Raw genomic sequence first — 15,466 nt, forward strand, 5'->3', positions numbered from 1 at the left:
CGCGAAGCCCAACGGAGAGGGGAAGAAAGGCAGCGAAAAACCCCCATAGCGAGAGTAGTCTCCGAGTAGTCTCCGCCTAGGACCTCCAATTACTAATCCCTTAACAAACCAATACCCCTGGAAAATAGATGATGATGATGGTTGTGATGATGTGTGTGGTGCCTTATGTCCCTCATGCAGGTAAGCCCAACCGCTCAAGTTGACACGTTTTCCAAGTGATAAAGTAACCCCCCTCTACCCCGTCGCGGTGAACAAGAGGGGGTAGCAGCAGCATAACCCCCCCCCCCTCCCCACCGTCGGTTCCAGATGTCGCCCCTCGAGATGATGGTGAGGCATTGGTGTTTTTAGTGGACTCCGGCAAAACTCGCGGCCCGCTACGCGGCGCTGGTCTCCTTTTCCCAATGGGAGTTCTTGCCGCGGGATTTAAATCTATTATTGTCCTAGACGCATGAACGGCGGTCACATGACGGAGGCGAGGAGGATAGTGGCCCGCAAAGAGGAGGCCTGGGCTGAGTTTGAGGTTCCGAGATCTGATACATCATGCCATCCAAGCGAACATGTCAGAATCATCTCCGGTTATCATTATGCTCTCGCTAATAAGAATATGATATATCAGATCTAAGAAAGATAAACATTCAAATTCTAACTTCGGGGAATTCTCTAGATACCTAGTGATAAAAGGATCGTTATATGTACCATTCGAACTGTCAGCAGACTCTGGGGTTGTATCGGATTGTGAAACTCGAGATTTGTCCGGCCCCCATTCGCTTGATTCTACGCCATCCTCTCAAGGCTCCCTCGTCTCATCGGCAGCGCGTCCTACGAGCTCCAAAGCCTTCACTAGCACGTCGCGATCTTTCTGGAACGTCAATATCTTGACGGCTTCGTCGCTCCGAAAGAATTTAGGTTCGAACTGCGCCTCTCCATCTCCCGCAATGCTGTCTAGTTCTGCGATAAACCACCAGACTAACTTGACACCGTTGCCCTTCCCCAAGTCCCGAACATCTAGCATGAAAGCTTCCGTGAGGCTGTCGTAGGTGCGTGGGATATCCTTGACATCAGCCGCTTCCAAGTCAGATGGAGCTCGAGTAGTCATTGTTACGGGGCGTAATTGAATCGCACAGCCTGACTCTTCGCGAACTTCTCGTATAGCCGCGTCTTTCCGAGATTCGTTACAGTTACGTCTCCCTTTCGGCAGCAACCATTCGTCCAAGGCAGCATAGTATAGCAGGAGGACTTGCTCCGGCTTCTCAGTGTTAAACACAACAGCCCCGCAAGCTTCGACGAATTTCTCCGAAGAATAGAGTGTGCTCTTCCAACGTGTTGTTGCCATTGTAATGCTTAAAATGATTGTGATATTTAGGGATCGAGCCTACAGGAGTGAGGCAGGAAACCGGCTAATATCTCGGAGAGGTAGAATGATGTAGACTGTGCTAGCCAGGTAAAATACGTTAACTTCGAGACTAGATCTTTGCAAACCGACTTACCGCTGGCACTAAATCGGAAGTGAGAGAACCCGAGGATAGCTCAGATTAGCGGATTCACAATATTTGTTACTATACACACTTGAGGCGGAAAAGCAACTACGGTGTCACACCAAAGGCTACAGACATAACCAAGGCGGGACCACCGGTATACATACGCGCAATTTCTTTGATCCAGATGTCTCAGTAGTCCCAGGGATAGCCTCTTAACAATATTTCGTGACAGGATATGGTCATCTGATCCGAGGAAGCACCTTGCGACCTTACCTAGGATAAAGCTCTTACGCTGCCATAATATTCTAGGTAATAAGATGCGGACCGAGGTGATTAATCTGCATAATGGTAGCGCTGGGCTAGGTAGAGGAAGGGGTTTCTCTGCTGACGTTGCTGATAATCCTTAAATCGCAATTGACGTGGGCGGGCAAGACCATAAATGGACACCGGAAGCCCCAGTGTACGACGAGGGTAGACGGGCCTTTAGCACCAACAGCACCACATTATGAAAAGCATTCCCTGTCGACAGATGGTCGAGCGAGGGGGAATCCGAGCCGAGCATATCTCCAAGTTTATGCGAGATATTGACAAATGTTGGCGTTGGAATCAATGGGACGCAAGCACTTAGCCGTCATCTTTGGCAGGTGTTAAAGGTGACTTGGTGACTTGGTGACTTGCCGCCCATGCATGTCGGCGGCACGTAAGGACTCTTCCATGCTTCGACGACACAGGGCGTACATAGTTGTCCCGAGTGAATGGTCTGCTACTACGGCCCGGTGCGGGGGATTACGTGAGCATAAAGCATACGTAGTTATCTGTTAGTTATATGTTGTTATCTGTTATATGTTGAATGAGTAATTCGTAGATAGTGATCTATTGCGAGCTAATTGAAGGGATGGTGGAATGCTGTGATCTGTAATTTGTAATCAATTCTTTTCGTTCATAAGATGTGGATTCGAGCTTCTGTTTTGACATTAACAATTTCCTAATTGAAGTTGGAGAGAAAGCTTCGACTTGTAGATTACAGCCGTATCTCCTTTGTTGTTGAGGAGAGCGATGTTCGATATTCTCAGGGGGATTTAGGTACCTGTAAAATACCTAAGTACTTGGATACTTGGATACTTGGGTACTTACTTGACTTACAACGGGAGTACCCAGCGCCCAGACAGCCAGAGTCCAGCCCCCAAGACCTAAAACAATTTGGTCTATCGATAATGCGCAATTACATGTTTCTCGTACGCTTAGGCGGGGTATGTATTGTGCTGATTGCAATTGCATTGAATGAAACGTTGGGAATGGCGGGGTCTTAATTTCTACATGCACTTCTGCAACATGTGAAAGTGGACTTATCACACCATCTGGAAAAAGAATAGCGACGGCGCCTGACTGTTGTAGATACCCACACGCCATGTCTCGGGTGATGAGGATGCAGTAGGAGAAAAGGTCAAGTGACGAGATCCAAGGTGAGTAGGGTGAGAAGCGTGCGAAGCGTGCGAAGCGTGATCACCAACTTGGTGGTGGGGTGTCTTGGACAGAAACAAGATAACGATAAGATGGATGGCCATAAATAGTACCTTACCTAGGAGGTAGAGTTTATAGCACCCCCTTCCCGTGCGGACCTAAGGCATGTATGTCTCGAATGTACGTATTATATACGTACATACATGCATTGATAGGTACGTACATAATTCCTAGGGGGGGGAGGGTGTCTAAAAGGTATTAGGAGGCATTGTGCGACGTCTACGTACGAGAGACGGCTAGGGCGGATCTAGGCGAACTAGATTCTGCCCCAATGTTCGAGCTGTCTCTTTTCTAGGTGGTCATGTGGATTCATGGATGTGCAGTGCCTGGCCTGGATACATGACTGCTTATCGTTGTGTATAGATGATACCTTGGGTATTCAATATTGCCTCTCTCTAGGTAGGTAATAAGCGTGCACACGCCAACCACGCTGCCGTACCTAAGATAATATATATCGACTAATTGAAGTTGTTCAAGTCGTGCAGCTTTAATTGAAGAGATCGTCAGGCAATTGATTTTAGGCATCTGCTTTTACACTCGGCTGGACTTGACGCGTTATATCGCTTTCGGTACTTGAGGGCAGAATCAACTGCCTGCCTGCTTCATCTCGAGTGAGGCGATAACTGTGCGACACAAACGGCCTCGGCTTGTGTACCGCTATTTGCCAGGCCATTTGCTGAGATCGAGTAATGTAGTTAAACCGGCAATTGGGTCTCAATTGAAGAATAATCAGCTTGTCGTAGCCAATTAAATTGAGTAATGTACTATGCTCTCGTAAGTGGTAGAGAATTGGTTGGCCCTGGTTGATTCACGAATAGAGCCGCCGTCGTAAAGATCAATTGATATAACGTTAACTATCCCGGAAGCTCACTTCGCTCATTTTATGAGTCACGAATGCCTGTAATATAAATAATGGTATGAGGCTTGCTTTTTCGTCTCAAGATAGCTGAATGAGAATGTTGAGAACGGCTACGAAATGTTAAGCGTTGCCCTTGATTCAAGTCCCATCCCGGTAGGCGCATTTATGCAGGGTACGCCATGATATCTCGAGGCAAGCTGGTAAGTAAAATTAATAAGAAGCCTACTTAGGCATACGGGAAACGATGTTGTACAGCACTCCTAGGCTGTAAGCTTCGAGAACGTCTCACACACGACTCTCATAACTCGGGCGCTTTCGGATCTGCATTGAGCAGCTTCCCGCTTTATATCTGTCATATGTTAATGCCAACGATAAGAAATGTGAGGCGGAGCTGGGGCAAGCATAACGTAATGGAACGGAGACTAGACAGCCGAGAATCAGGCGAGGTAGGCTGTCAAGGTAGATTGTCTAGGATGCCTAATCCATTAATAGAGGGATTCGACAGTTCGAATTGACGTTGTCCCGGATCCGTCGGGGAAACTCTAGAGTAGTGTATCGATGGCGATATAAGTATGATTGCTCGTCGTGGATAATAAGTCCGCCAAAGTCCGAGTAAGACGTTGACATGTTGACAAATTATACGGATTAAATAGGATTAGACAGAAGCTAGTCAGCCTAGGTCGGATCATCGGTATTAGTGTTGCTATTGCCACGAGGATAATGATCCCGTACTCCACGAATCTAGGAGACTAGGCAACAGAGAGCATCGTCAGCATTGCTGCGGTTGTGCTACATTACTCCGCGCCGATAAGCCATGCGTAAAAGCCATGCCTAGAAGGAAAATAGGGTAGGTAGATACCTAAGTAGTAGTTAAGTATTATCGCCGGTCTACTTTCAATGTTGTGATTGACAAAAGCATGGCCATCTCTAGGCAGCACGTTAATGGCCAATGTTGTAGGTTAGGTAGGCAAAAGGTACCTAGCTACTACAGAATTGACGCATTCGAGATCTGGGGACGCCATCAGGTTGGGGTTTGGGTGTAAAACAGATCTGTAAGTCTGCCCCACGCGGGCGCACCCCGTTAATGAGGTACATGAAAATGTATGGTGGAAAGTGGCTTGTGACTTTAGCGTATGACACGAGTTGTGAGTGGTTAATATGACATGTACCGATGGGAGTGGGGAATAGTAGCGGTACTTAAAACTTAAAAAAGGTACATTTTACGACCGGACACCTGAATAAAACCTTGGCATGAAATGCTTGAATTTGGAATATTTTAAGTTAGAAGGCTTTTAAAATGTGTTAGGCGCTATGCTTTAAAGGGTAGTATAGTTTCACCTGAAGTCCATGTTGCCCAATAATAAGCTTAGCAGGAGCGACGATTGGCTCTTTCTAAACAGTTAGATAAGAGATTCTTCAATAATAGGTAGGTACATAGGTATAATTCCCCCCTCACTAGAATTTGCTAAGTAATGCTATTGTTCCACGTCCTTTATTTTCCTTTTTGTCTGATTCCTTCTACTTCTTCGCCTCACTGTCCTTGCACTAGGTATATGACTCACAGACAAAAAGGCTTCTCGGCATCTTCAGCTCAGTCAAATCCACCCAATTATGGACATTCTTATCTACCAATTGATCTTTTGATTGGCCAATTCGTCTCATCGATTTTCTAGATTGTCCCCTCATTCACTTCGGTCTACATAGCGCTGAGGTGGCAGTTTTTGCTCTCTTCTTGCTGCTGGTCAATTACTTGCTCTAATCGCGTTTGCTTCCGGAGGCGGGTTGTCTGTCTCAGGTACTTCTACGCAGAAGCCCGAATCCCTCCTGGATAGCCGCCATATCCGCTTAGCCTAGCCTGCTTTTTCGAGTTTCTCGTTTTCTGTTAATGCGAGCAATGACATCTCGCTTCTTTGGTGGTTTTGGGTTTTTATGCTACATCGCACTCCGGATGACGACTGTGTGTCTGCGCCATCGAAACGCGGTCGCGTCAGCTCTAATACCTACCAACCTTGGCAATAAATCTAAGATCCTTCTATCATCCCAAGTCGGCTCGGGGGGAAATGAAGGCCGGCAGTGGCAGTTGCTAGAATGGAGTCAAGTAATCAATGAATTAAGTATCTCACTATCATTAAGTTTCCTAATCCTTCGTATAAAACTTTTACTTGCACAATTCTCCTCAATTAAAAAGCCCGCATGTTATTGTCTTATGTACCTGTTTATCGTAGCTCCAGCCGTCGGATCCTGATATACATGTATCTTTGTCTACCTTCCGTACAGCTCTGGCTTGGCAGCGTTGCTGGCTAACAGGACGATGACATGTCAGATATAGGTCAGATATGAAGCTTGCAAAACCTCATATTCACCAATGTGCTATGGCCTTGGTTGGTAGTTGGCATCGCCCACCTCATACGCCTAACAATTGGCCAACCGTTTCTTAACACCTGGTTTGCGAATCTTATACAGTGTCCATGGAGAAACGCGAGCCAGACGCTGCGTGACACGATGCAAATTCGCCATGTTCAATCGAACTTCTGGTCCACTTGAAGGTACTAAACTTTGGGCATCAGGATCTCCCCAGGAAAACACAAAGGTCAATTCGCTGGGAAAGGTCTCTTGTAAACGGGGAAAAGGCGCATTCGTCCAACTTTAAATCAGTTACGGTGCCTAATCTGGCGCAAATCTTGTGCGCTGCGCCTAGGTTATTCCCGTCGACATCAACTTACCATGCGTGCCAGCGTTGCAGCTTTCAATCTTCCCGTTGAGTTTTTCTCCTGCGAACCGGGAGACCTGCGCTACTCCAATTCGTCGGTGTCATTGGACCCCGCGTTGCAAGATCCGTTGGCGTGACAAATTGTTGTGTCCTAGTTGGGCTTCTATCTAGAAGAGAGGGGAAGCACCCTCAATACAAATCAGAACAAACCTGACATTACCTCAGTACCTAGGTAGGTATGCACATGCCAACTAGAGCTAGTCCAGTCCACCAAGTGGTAGATTGGCGAGGGACTTGTATTCGTGTGGGAGTGTATGTGGTGCACGCACCTCACACACTCTCACACTCTCACACTCTCACACTTCCACACACACACACCCCTCTTTCTGTTCTGTGTTCCGTGAGCCCCCCCACTTTCTAACGATGCTTTTCACATTTGCAACTGTTCTCCATTGAAGCCTGATCACGTTGCAAAAGCCATCAAGCTTTGTCCTTCCAATTGCGCTCCTTACGAAATACAATTGAGTTGGAAAACTTGTCAATTATGTGACAGGTCTTATTGACATTCGTCCTGTCTCTTGCCCTAAAATTCGAACAGCTTCGAATCTTGTTCACAGCATTAGATCTGTACCTAACCCTGTGTCCATCCATACCTACCTAGGTACTTAACGGAGATGGATGGGGGTATGTCGGCAAAACCAAAGGTACGGCACGCCAGTACATGGCATACCGGTACCTATGAAGGTGAGAAAGGCTCTCTCCAAACCTGAACTACCAGGCTATCCTGTTGGTGGCCGATGAAAGCCAAGGTGGAGTGGAGTTACTCCTCCAAGCACCAAAGTACCAATCCAGCTGAGGTACTTAGGGGTACTCGGTCTGGGGACATGGGCTTCCTGGGCTTCCTGGGCTTCCTGGGTCTCTTCACGCAGGACAGGTCCCAAAAATAAAGCCAACGCCAAATGCTGCACACCCCTGCGCCCGCCACGCCGCGTCTGCCCTGTCTGGCCCTGCCCTATGACTGACATCGATGACTATTGGAGGATGGGGGTGTGACTCTTTGACGACACCACCACCAAAACACATCCACGTCTATATCCGACGAGGTACGGACCCCAAACACAGAACAAGACCGTTCTAAAGTCACCAGCCTAATGGGAGGCTGTTTTGTCCTTCTCCCACACCCGTTCTCTTACTTAGATACTTCATCTATCCATCAGGACCAGCCTGTCTAGATTTACACTTCTTCCTCTTTTTACTTCTCAATCTTGCCTTCTCCGTCTCCGCCTTGACCTTCAATTCTCAATCTTACCAAAGCTCACAAACACAGTACCGACAATTGTTTGCCACCCGTGGCTATACTATTCAATTCATTATATTTTCTTCAATGCGCATTCTTGGCCTCGGCGTTTAGACAACCCTATCGAACCTTTATAATCACTACCCCTGATCACCCTGACCAGACCCAGTCCCCGCAAATGGTGGCTCTCTTGTTGGTAGAAGTTCACAGCGTTCAACTCAATCGCCGCCGCCACGAGGATAACAATACAAATATAACCTAGCTGCTTATTGTTCGTCATTCCACAACTCAATTAACTTTCCAACTCTTTGGGACAATACCGCACTAGTGACGACGAGGGAATTCTAATTCCACCGCCACGTTACCTATCTCCGAAACCTAGCTCTGCCTTCTTCTCTAAGCTTCCAACAACAAATCGACCCTTAGGTACCTACTTATATATCTAAGGAATCGTCAACACAGCACACCCGACTCAACTCTTTCCACTTGGACCCCCAAAACAAAATTAATCCGCTGCGATCGCAACCGCAATCACGGTCGCATTAACGACAACATATTTTTCCAAATTCCACTGAATTAATCAATTGCTACGTAATTGAATTTCTGCCTGGTTTGCCACTTCGTGCTCACATCGACCCACATAGCCTGGCATCAGAGTCCATGGCTGACAAACCAATGTCGACAACCGGCATCAAGTTTTCTACATTCGGCACCAGGCTCCCAACTCATTTACTTTCAACATCAGCTTCCTCGCGCAACATGGATAAGACTGCGATGGCGCCAATCGCCTCTTCAACGGAATCGGGATTTAAGAAGCCCCTTGATATCAGCAACCTGATGTCGCCTCCTGAGCCTCCTCGACTCGATTCGTTTTCGCATGGACGCGAATCGAAACCCATTGGCCCAACTATTTCCGATGTTCGACGGCTGCATCCCATTTCGCCCATCTCGCCTCCTATCTCACCTGCCACGAAGGCTGATGATCATTCTGTCAATCCTGCGCCGTCCACAAGCACTGCCGTGCAGGATCCTATCCTGTACCCCCCGCAGGACGTTACTCGCTCACCGCAGCAACAACCATTGTTCAGCCAAGACGACTCTATCGACGTTCGCAGAATTGTAGACGAACATGTGAATGTACGACCGGCGGATCTGTTTGGAAAGTCGAGCCCACCCAAGCGAGAGGATTACGAATTGTTCCTATACTTCAGCTCCCAAGTAATGAAGAAGTACCAGCAGGATCCGAAGGCGTGGCTTAAGCGTGAACGTGAACTTTTACTGGCAGACCGACGAGCCGGGGCACGCAACAATCAGTTCAAGCTCCAGCCGAAGCTAATCCTTCCGGCAAAGCTCCCTCAGGTTCGAAAGGAGACGCAGCGTGCAAGGACTGCGAAGCCAGCAAAGGTAGTCAAAGCAACACAATCTAACACGGCAGCTCCGCGACCAATCCGATCATATCCAACGACGAACCCGGGTCAATCTTCCAATCGCCCACCAAGCGCGACGCCTGATCCTTCACCACGTCGCGCAGTTGCGCCAAACCGGGAAGATAAGGATTTTGCCTCGCTTCCCAACTTCTGCCCGCCTTTGAATTCGCTCCCGGAACGATCCAACAGCCTCAAGGTGGATTGGAAAGGAACACCAATCGATTTGAGCAATGACCCGCATCGTCACCTCCTGCACCCTGATGAGATTACACTCGCCGCCAATCTTCGACTCGATTGTGCTACCTACCTGACGAGCAAGCGGCGGATGTTTATCCGTCGTCGAGAGTGTCTTAAGATGGGAAAGGAGTTCCGCAAGACGGATGCACAGCAGGCCTGTAAAATCGACGTCAACAAAGCCTCCAAGTTGTGGACAGCCTTTGACAAGGTCGGCTGGCTTGAGAAGACCTGGATGACCGACTTCATGTAATTGATCAACGAATCCCCTTAGCCATGATCCATTGGCATGGATCGAATCATCTAGGGGTAACCTAGTCCACGTATAGCGTTGTCGGGTCTTTCGGACTCGAATTTTTAATGATTTGTGCATATTGATTTCGGTTAGGCTTCAGTTGCCTGGTTATCGGAGGTTGCATTACGGCCATCGGATTGGTCTCAGAGATACATATTTCCATTTTGTTCACTTGGTTCTACTTGTTTCACAGACGTCAACTCATCAACGGTATCAGATCACGGAAGAGAGACTTGGTTTTCATTGATACACAGCATAACGGGATTGCAATGATACCCGGAGTGAGCAGGTTCATACCCCTATGATTGCCCCCACTCCACACATGTTTCTTTTTCGGTTTAGGCGAGGTTGGTTGGTCTATTGGTTGGTTGGTCTATTGGTCGGTCGGTTCATTGGTTGGGGTTTTGGTCAGATTGGGCTCTTCCCCCATTGAGGATACCTTTGCATCATGTGTGGCGTTATATTTCTTGATTTATATTCATGGGCAGAACGAGATTCTTGGCAGAGAATTGACGGAGATGCGCACCATTGTCAGAAGCTGCCTGTAATGGCAAGTAGCAGGTAAACCCACAGCAAAGTTTTGAAATGCTAGTTATTTGGGTATTTCTCAAGTACTTGGCAATGATTCTCTTCTGTGTGGTACTGCTACGGTCTGCTTCTATGGTTGCCTCGTCTGTCATATTATCACCGGTTTGGTAGTCAGTTCCCAACCGAATATACAGTCTCATACCAGTCTCATACTACTACTATATCGTTCTAAATAAGCATAGTGAAATACTTGTGTGATTTAGAAGTAACTTATAGAACACGATACTGATCTCTACAGGGTGTGACAATTACCAAGCAACAGGAATACACGCCAGGGCCAAGTCTCGAGGTCAAATATACCTTGTCCACGTCCCAGCCCTATGGTACACGCTACGAAGCTGTAATCCCCGCCCCTGTCGACTTGTCTTTAACCTAGCGTCGTTGGCGTCCCGCCTTGCCGTCTACCGGATCAGCACCGGCGAAGTGGGATTCGGGACGTAGATCTTTTTAGTTCGGAAATATTTTTAGTGATGTCACATTGTTACTTGGACGCGTTAGGTATGTATCGTGCTGTGCTGAACATTTATGTTATAACTCATATACGCACATAATATCTAGATTGCTAACTAGGTACCTATAGTAAAACATGGGATGCGGTACTATATAGGTACCTATGTAAAATATAATCCTGGACAGTCCAAATCTCGGTTCGTATCGTACGCCATCTAATTCTCACTCCGGATTCCGCTGCAGTGTGAGGTCAGCCTACAGCTACGTGGGCTGGGTTACAGTTTGCTTACGTATCGCGCCTAGTTCCGTGGAGTCTGTACATACGTACGGGTAGGGTTTTGGGTAGCGCAGCGCAGCGCAAATAAGGTAAGGTAAGGTAGGTACATATATACGTGGATCTTCGATAGACGGGGCCCCGCAATGGGCTGCCGCGTCACATCGTGGCCGGACATGGATTAGTAACGGCTGATGGGACATGGATTATCCTATTACTGGGCAGCTGGATGTTAGATGGGCTATTCCAGTTAGTTTAAAGACGAAGGTTATTATTAAAGATTGGGTTTAGATTAGGTTTAATTGATATTTGCACTATTTTGCTTTTCGCTTTTCGTACCTTTTAATAAAGCACAACTGTGCATGTTTAGATACAATAGTTAACAGCAAATGCTCCATCCCTACGAAGTTGGGTAGTGAAAAAACAATAAATTATAGCTCAACGATATAGCCCCCCCGTTGTCCCGCCAGACAGGCAATGATAGGACAAAAGGGGGTTTTAAAAAAAAAAATAGAATGGATCGCGCCGTCCGTCAAAACTATCCGGTATCCAACGATTATACATAGGCCGCATGCGTGCGCCTCGTCGAACTCCCCGGGAGCATTTCCCAAGCGGAACAATTGTATGGTGAGGTGACATGACATGACATCAGTCGTGGCTATATCTACGCCTCGCTATTGCGTCGCAGCAGTAGGTAGATCGGATCTGCGAGCGCAAATGTAGCCAAGGACGCAGGTTTAGATAAGCTCGATGCGACGGCACCGTGCTTGCATGGCTTGGCGGGGATGGGAATAGTCGTGTACATTGATGGTGAGATAGTTGAACTACAGGGGGATATATATATATATATATAGGAAAGGTTCGTTCGAGTGGGTGTTTTGTGGTTTCGATTTTGTTTGGGGATGTGATGAGATAGATCTTTAAGTTGTTTAAATAGGTACATTTGATCATATAAGGTAGCTATAGGTGTTGCTCTAGGTGTTCGCATGTATACATGTATTAGTTCCAACGGACTATTTGATTGGTTCATTTCGTATCTTCATAATACCAACATATACTTTATAACTTACACACGAACGCCGTCCCTTTAATATAATAATACCTTCCTTTTAGTAATAATCCCTCATTTTATTCTCCAGCTGCGAGTGTATATCCGCCATCTACTGCAACGGTCTGTCCATTCAAATACTGGTTCGCGGCAAAGAATAGCACCGCCTGCGCCATGTCATCGTCCTTCCCGGGACGACCCGCCGGCACCTTGCTCTCATACTTTTCCTTCTCGATATGGCTCTTCTGATCTTCATTGCTGCCGTCGGTAGTCACTAGAACATCTAGTTAGTTCCCGTGTCGTACAGAAATGCCTACGATTAGATTAAATAAATAATTGAGAAATGCCACTTACTCTCGCTAGGGAAAACACCCGGGGCAATCGAGTTGATACGAATCTTCAGCCTGTTAGCCGCCACCTCAGACGCCAACATCCTAGTCAAATGGATCGCAGCACCCTTGGACGCATTATACGCGAAGTGATGCTGCGCAGTCTTGACGAGTCCGCTAATCGACGAGATATTAATCACAGTGCCCGACCAGCCAGGGAAGCGCTTCGACGATTTCTCCAGCAGCGGCAAGAACGCCGCAGTCGCGAAGAAGACCTGCGCGACGTTGGTGCGGTACACGTCCGTCCAGTCCTCCACCGTCGACTTCTCGTTATCGAACAGGTTCCTCTTCATCTCCTCGGCCGAGCCGGCCTCGGTCTGCATCGTCGCGCCGCTGATGCCCGCGTTGTTGATCAGGATGCACAGACACTCCTCGCGCGACGATATCTCCTTGACTAGGTTCGCGATTTGAGCTTTCTCCGTGACGTCGCACGTGATGGGCACGATGGAGTCTTTGCCCTGCGAGTATAGCTCCGCGACGCGGTCGAGCTTTTCCTTGGTCCGCCCCGTGATGTACACTTTGGCGCCGTTGGCGACGAGCGCTTGCGTCGCCATCAGCCCGATGCCCGAGCCGCCGCCCGTTACGAGCGCTACGTGCCCCTTCAGGTCGAAGAGCTTGTCGCGGGTGAAGGGTTCGTTGCGGGTGTTTGACGCCATTCTGACTGTTTGGAATAGATGTGCTGATCTAGGGAACTGCAGTTGTGGTGATTGTAAGCAGAATGATGGTGTTGCACAAAGCGCTGGTGAGTGATTGATTAAAGCACCGGCTCGAAGAACGATGCCAGCGAGCGGCTTCTTATGGTGGGAGATGCCTCGGACAACTGGTGAGGTCATGACGTCTCGGTGTTTTCATCGAAGCCCAAGAGTACATTTTGGCTGGAGCGGATGGGAGTGTCCGGTTCTTGTATCGACAGCAAGTCATGACGAAATTGAACGCCTCTTCGTCTTGATGTTTACATCATTGTGCAGAGCTCCCGGGAGCTCCTCGCGGGGTAATTTCATTGGCTACCTGGTACCACAACCACTAGGTCTAGCCTTCATTGTCGTTTAATGCTACGTAGATATTGTCGATATAATGGTAATTGACTTACTCTCTTAAGTGGTTTCTTTCGAGGCGGTTAAAAGTTAAAACCCGGGTCATTGTGTCAGGGGTAACTTCGTGTAAATGCTGCAAAGTTACCTACCTACCTATGTACCTAATGTTTGGCTCAATCGAAGGATATGTAGAAACATTCGACTCATCTTAAACCTCACAGCACTTACTAAAGTGTACGGGATTTTCAATATTGGTATTGTTTTTTCCGATGTACCTATCACCGTCCATGATCCTTGTTGTCTGGAGATCGCTACAAGGTATTATGACCTAAGCACCTCATTGCCATATATTAACTGAAGGAATTGATGATAATATAGTTTATAAACTTGTATTTTCATCAATTATTTCAATCGTCACCCCTTGGTCATCGTCTCCATTCTCATCATCACTTTATTTCTGGTTCTCCACCGTTTCGCCCCTGTCCTTCGTCTCGTAGTCAACTTCCGCATCGACACCTTCTGTTTCGTCGTCGTCCCGGACCTGACTAAAATCATGTTGAACCTTCGGCGATATTAGATCAACCACCAAATGCGCGGAGGGGCTTTCCTTTGTCTCAACACTTAGTACCATATCACGCTTACGTAGTTGCTTCAAGGCAAATGTGTAGACGCCCTGGCTCTGCATGGCCTCAGCCATCTGCTTCACATGCTGTAAGAGGCGGTGGAGAAGCTTGAGTGTCTTCTGGATGTCTGTCTGCTCTGCCCAAATATCGAGTGTCGACTTCTTCGTGGAGTTCTTCTCGGAGTTCTTCCCAGAGTTGCCAGAGTCCTCCACTACTGACCCGGAATCAAATAGCTCGGTACGGTCCGAGAATACAACATTCTTCCCAGATATATCGTAGGGGAATATCATAGCCATTCGACTTTGCGACAGCCATAAACGGCACATTAATCCGAGGTTCTTCAGGTACGGCATAGCGGACCTTTTGCTTTTGCTTGCAAAGACTATCATTCCTCTGTGGCTGACGGCCGCTTTTTGATGGTAAACATCGTACGGTGGACCATTCTTCGTGGGATCTTCGTTAGGATGGGCAGTTTCCTAATTCCAATCATCCTGAACTTTCAGATCCTGCTTAGATATTCCACCGCAACTATGGGGAGCCGTGAGTGTCTGGTAAGGATCCTCAACCACCATAGCTAAACCACTAAATTCATATGACATGATACGCTTAAAAGTGTTAAGTTCGTTCGGTTTGTTACTCTTAACACCAACACATGGACCCCAGCACCATTGACGACTATTTTTGTTTAGATGGTGCGTTGCGGCCTTGTAGTGGTGATTACCATCAACATGGTGGCTGTTGACTATCTTCATAAATATGGTACCGTCCACTACGTGAACCGCCAGGCATATTCCTTTAGCATGTTTCTGTTTGCGGTTGAGGTTGCTACAAGAGGTACCTACACCGTTCAAAGTGGAGAAGAGACCCCATATCGTATCGATGTCGGTAACGAAGGCTGCTGACTTGATAGACTTTAATTTTTCATTTTCCAGAGCTGCTCGGCACAGACAATCAAATGCAAGGTATGGTCGGTCCATATTATAGTAATCGGGGACCCTGGCTTTACGGTTGTTTGGAGGTAGCTTTGTACTGTTAGGCAGATGACCTATATGTGCTGTTAGTTATAGAGGTTTTTTTGTTTTGTTTTTGTTTTCGGGGGGGGGGGGGGGGGGGGTTGTAAAAAATAAAAAAAAAAAAATTAAAAATGAAAAATACCAACCGGGAAGGGTGAGAAAATGTGAACCGGGGGCAGGGGGCAAAATAGCATTTTTGTTGTGGGTGGAACCTTGTGGGGCGTTC

At 47.5% G+C, this 15,466-nt stretch overlaps 5 protein-coding genes across 5 annotated transcripts in view; 1 reads left to right on the forward strand and 4 right to left on the reverse strand.

Moving 5' to 3' along the window:
• Positions 1-293: 293 nt before the first annotated feature.
• Positions 294-1,607, reverse strand: F4817DRAFT_215092 (uncharacterized protein). Its single transcript, XM_049298742.1, has 2 exons — positions 669-1,607; positions 294-593 (listed from the first exon to the last, which is right to left on the reverse strand). Exon 1 carries the CDS (start codon positions 1,331-1,333, stop codon positions 788-790), a length of 546 nt encoding a protein of 181 aa, XP_049162705.1. The 5' UTR covers positions 1,334-1,607; the 3' UTR covers positions 294-593; positions 669-787.
• A 6,918-nt stretch (positions 1,608-8,525) lies between these two features.
• F4817DRAFT_356400 (uncharacterized protein) lies at positions 8,526-9,779 on the forward strand (the record flags this gene model as incomplete). The annotated part of the gene is made up of 1 exon (XM_049305789.1): positions 8,526-9,779. One exon carries the CDS (start codon positions 8,526-8,528, stop codon positions 9,777-9,779), a length of 1,254 nt encoding a protein of 417 aa, XP_049162706.1.
• Positions 9,780-12,040: 2,261 nt separating this feature from the next.
• F4817DRAFT_326383 (uncharacterized protein) lies at positions 12,041-13,683 on the reverse strand. Its single transcript, XM_049301877.1, has 2 exons — positions 12,536-13,683; positions 12,041-12,455 (listed from the first exon to the last, which is right to left on the reverse strand). The coding sequence occupies exons 1-2, from the start codon at positions 13,401-13,403 to the stop codon at positions 12,262-12,264; spliced, it is 1,062 nt and encodes a 353-aa protein (XP_049162707.1). The 5' UTR covers positions 13,404-13,683; the 3' UTR covers positions 12,041-12,261.
• Positions 13,684-14,055: 372 nt separating this feature from the next.
• Positions 14,056-14,697, reverse strand: F4817DRAFT_367522 (uncharacterized protein; the record flags this gene model as incomplete). Its single annotated transcript, XM_049307137.1, has 1 exon — positions 14,056-14,697. The coding sequence occupies exon 1, from the start codon at positions 14,614-14,616 to the stop codon at positions 14,056-14,058; it is 561 nt and encodes a 186-aa protein (XP_049162708.1). The 5' UTR covers positions 14,617-14,697.
• Positions 14,698-14,703: 6 nt separating this feature from the next.
• F4817DRAFT_367524 (uncharacterized protein) overlaps positions 14,704-15,466 on the reverse strand; it is a gene marked incomplete at both ends in the record, with an annotated part of 1,363 nt that continues 600 nt past the window's right edge. The window contains one exon of the mRNA XM_049307138.1: positions 14,704-15,272. Within this exon, the coding sequence (XP_049162709.1) occupies positions 14,704-15,272 (569 nt within the window). The remainder of the gene's footprint in view (positions 15,273-15,466) is intronic.

Source organism: Daldinia loculata, assembly GCF_022478755.1.
Source record: "Daldinia loculata strain CBS 113971 unplaced genomic scaffold F4817scaffold_5, whole genome shotgun sequence".
In the NCBI taxonomy this organism is placed as follows: domain Eukaryota; kingdom Fungi; phylum Ascomycota; class Sordariomycetes; order Xylariales; family Hypoxylaceae; genus Daldinia; species Daldinia loculata.

What these genes read in the sequence shown, in the direction of transcription:
- F4817DRAFT_215092 (XM_049298742.1), bottom strand. Translation starts at nt 1,333, where the DNA reads ATGGCAACAACACGTTGGAAGAGCACACTCTATTCTTCGGAGAAATTC.
- F4817DRAFT_326383 (XM_049301877.1), bottom strand. Translation starts at nt 13,403, where the DNA reads ATGACCTCACCAGTTGTCCGAGGCATCTCCCACCATAAGAAGCCGCTC. An exon ending in GGGTGTTTTCCCTAGCGAGA is followed by an intron (nt 12,456 to 12,535) that starts GTAAGTGGCATT and finishes TAGATGTTCTAG; the next exon opens with TGACTACCGACGGCAGCAAT.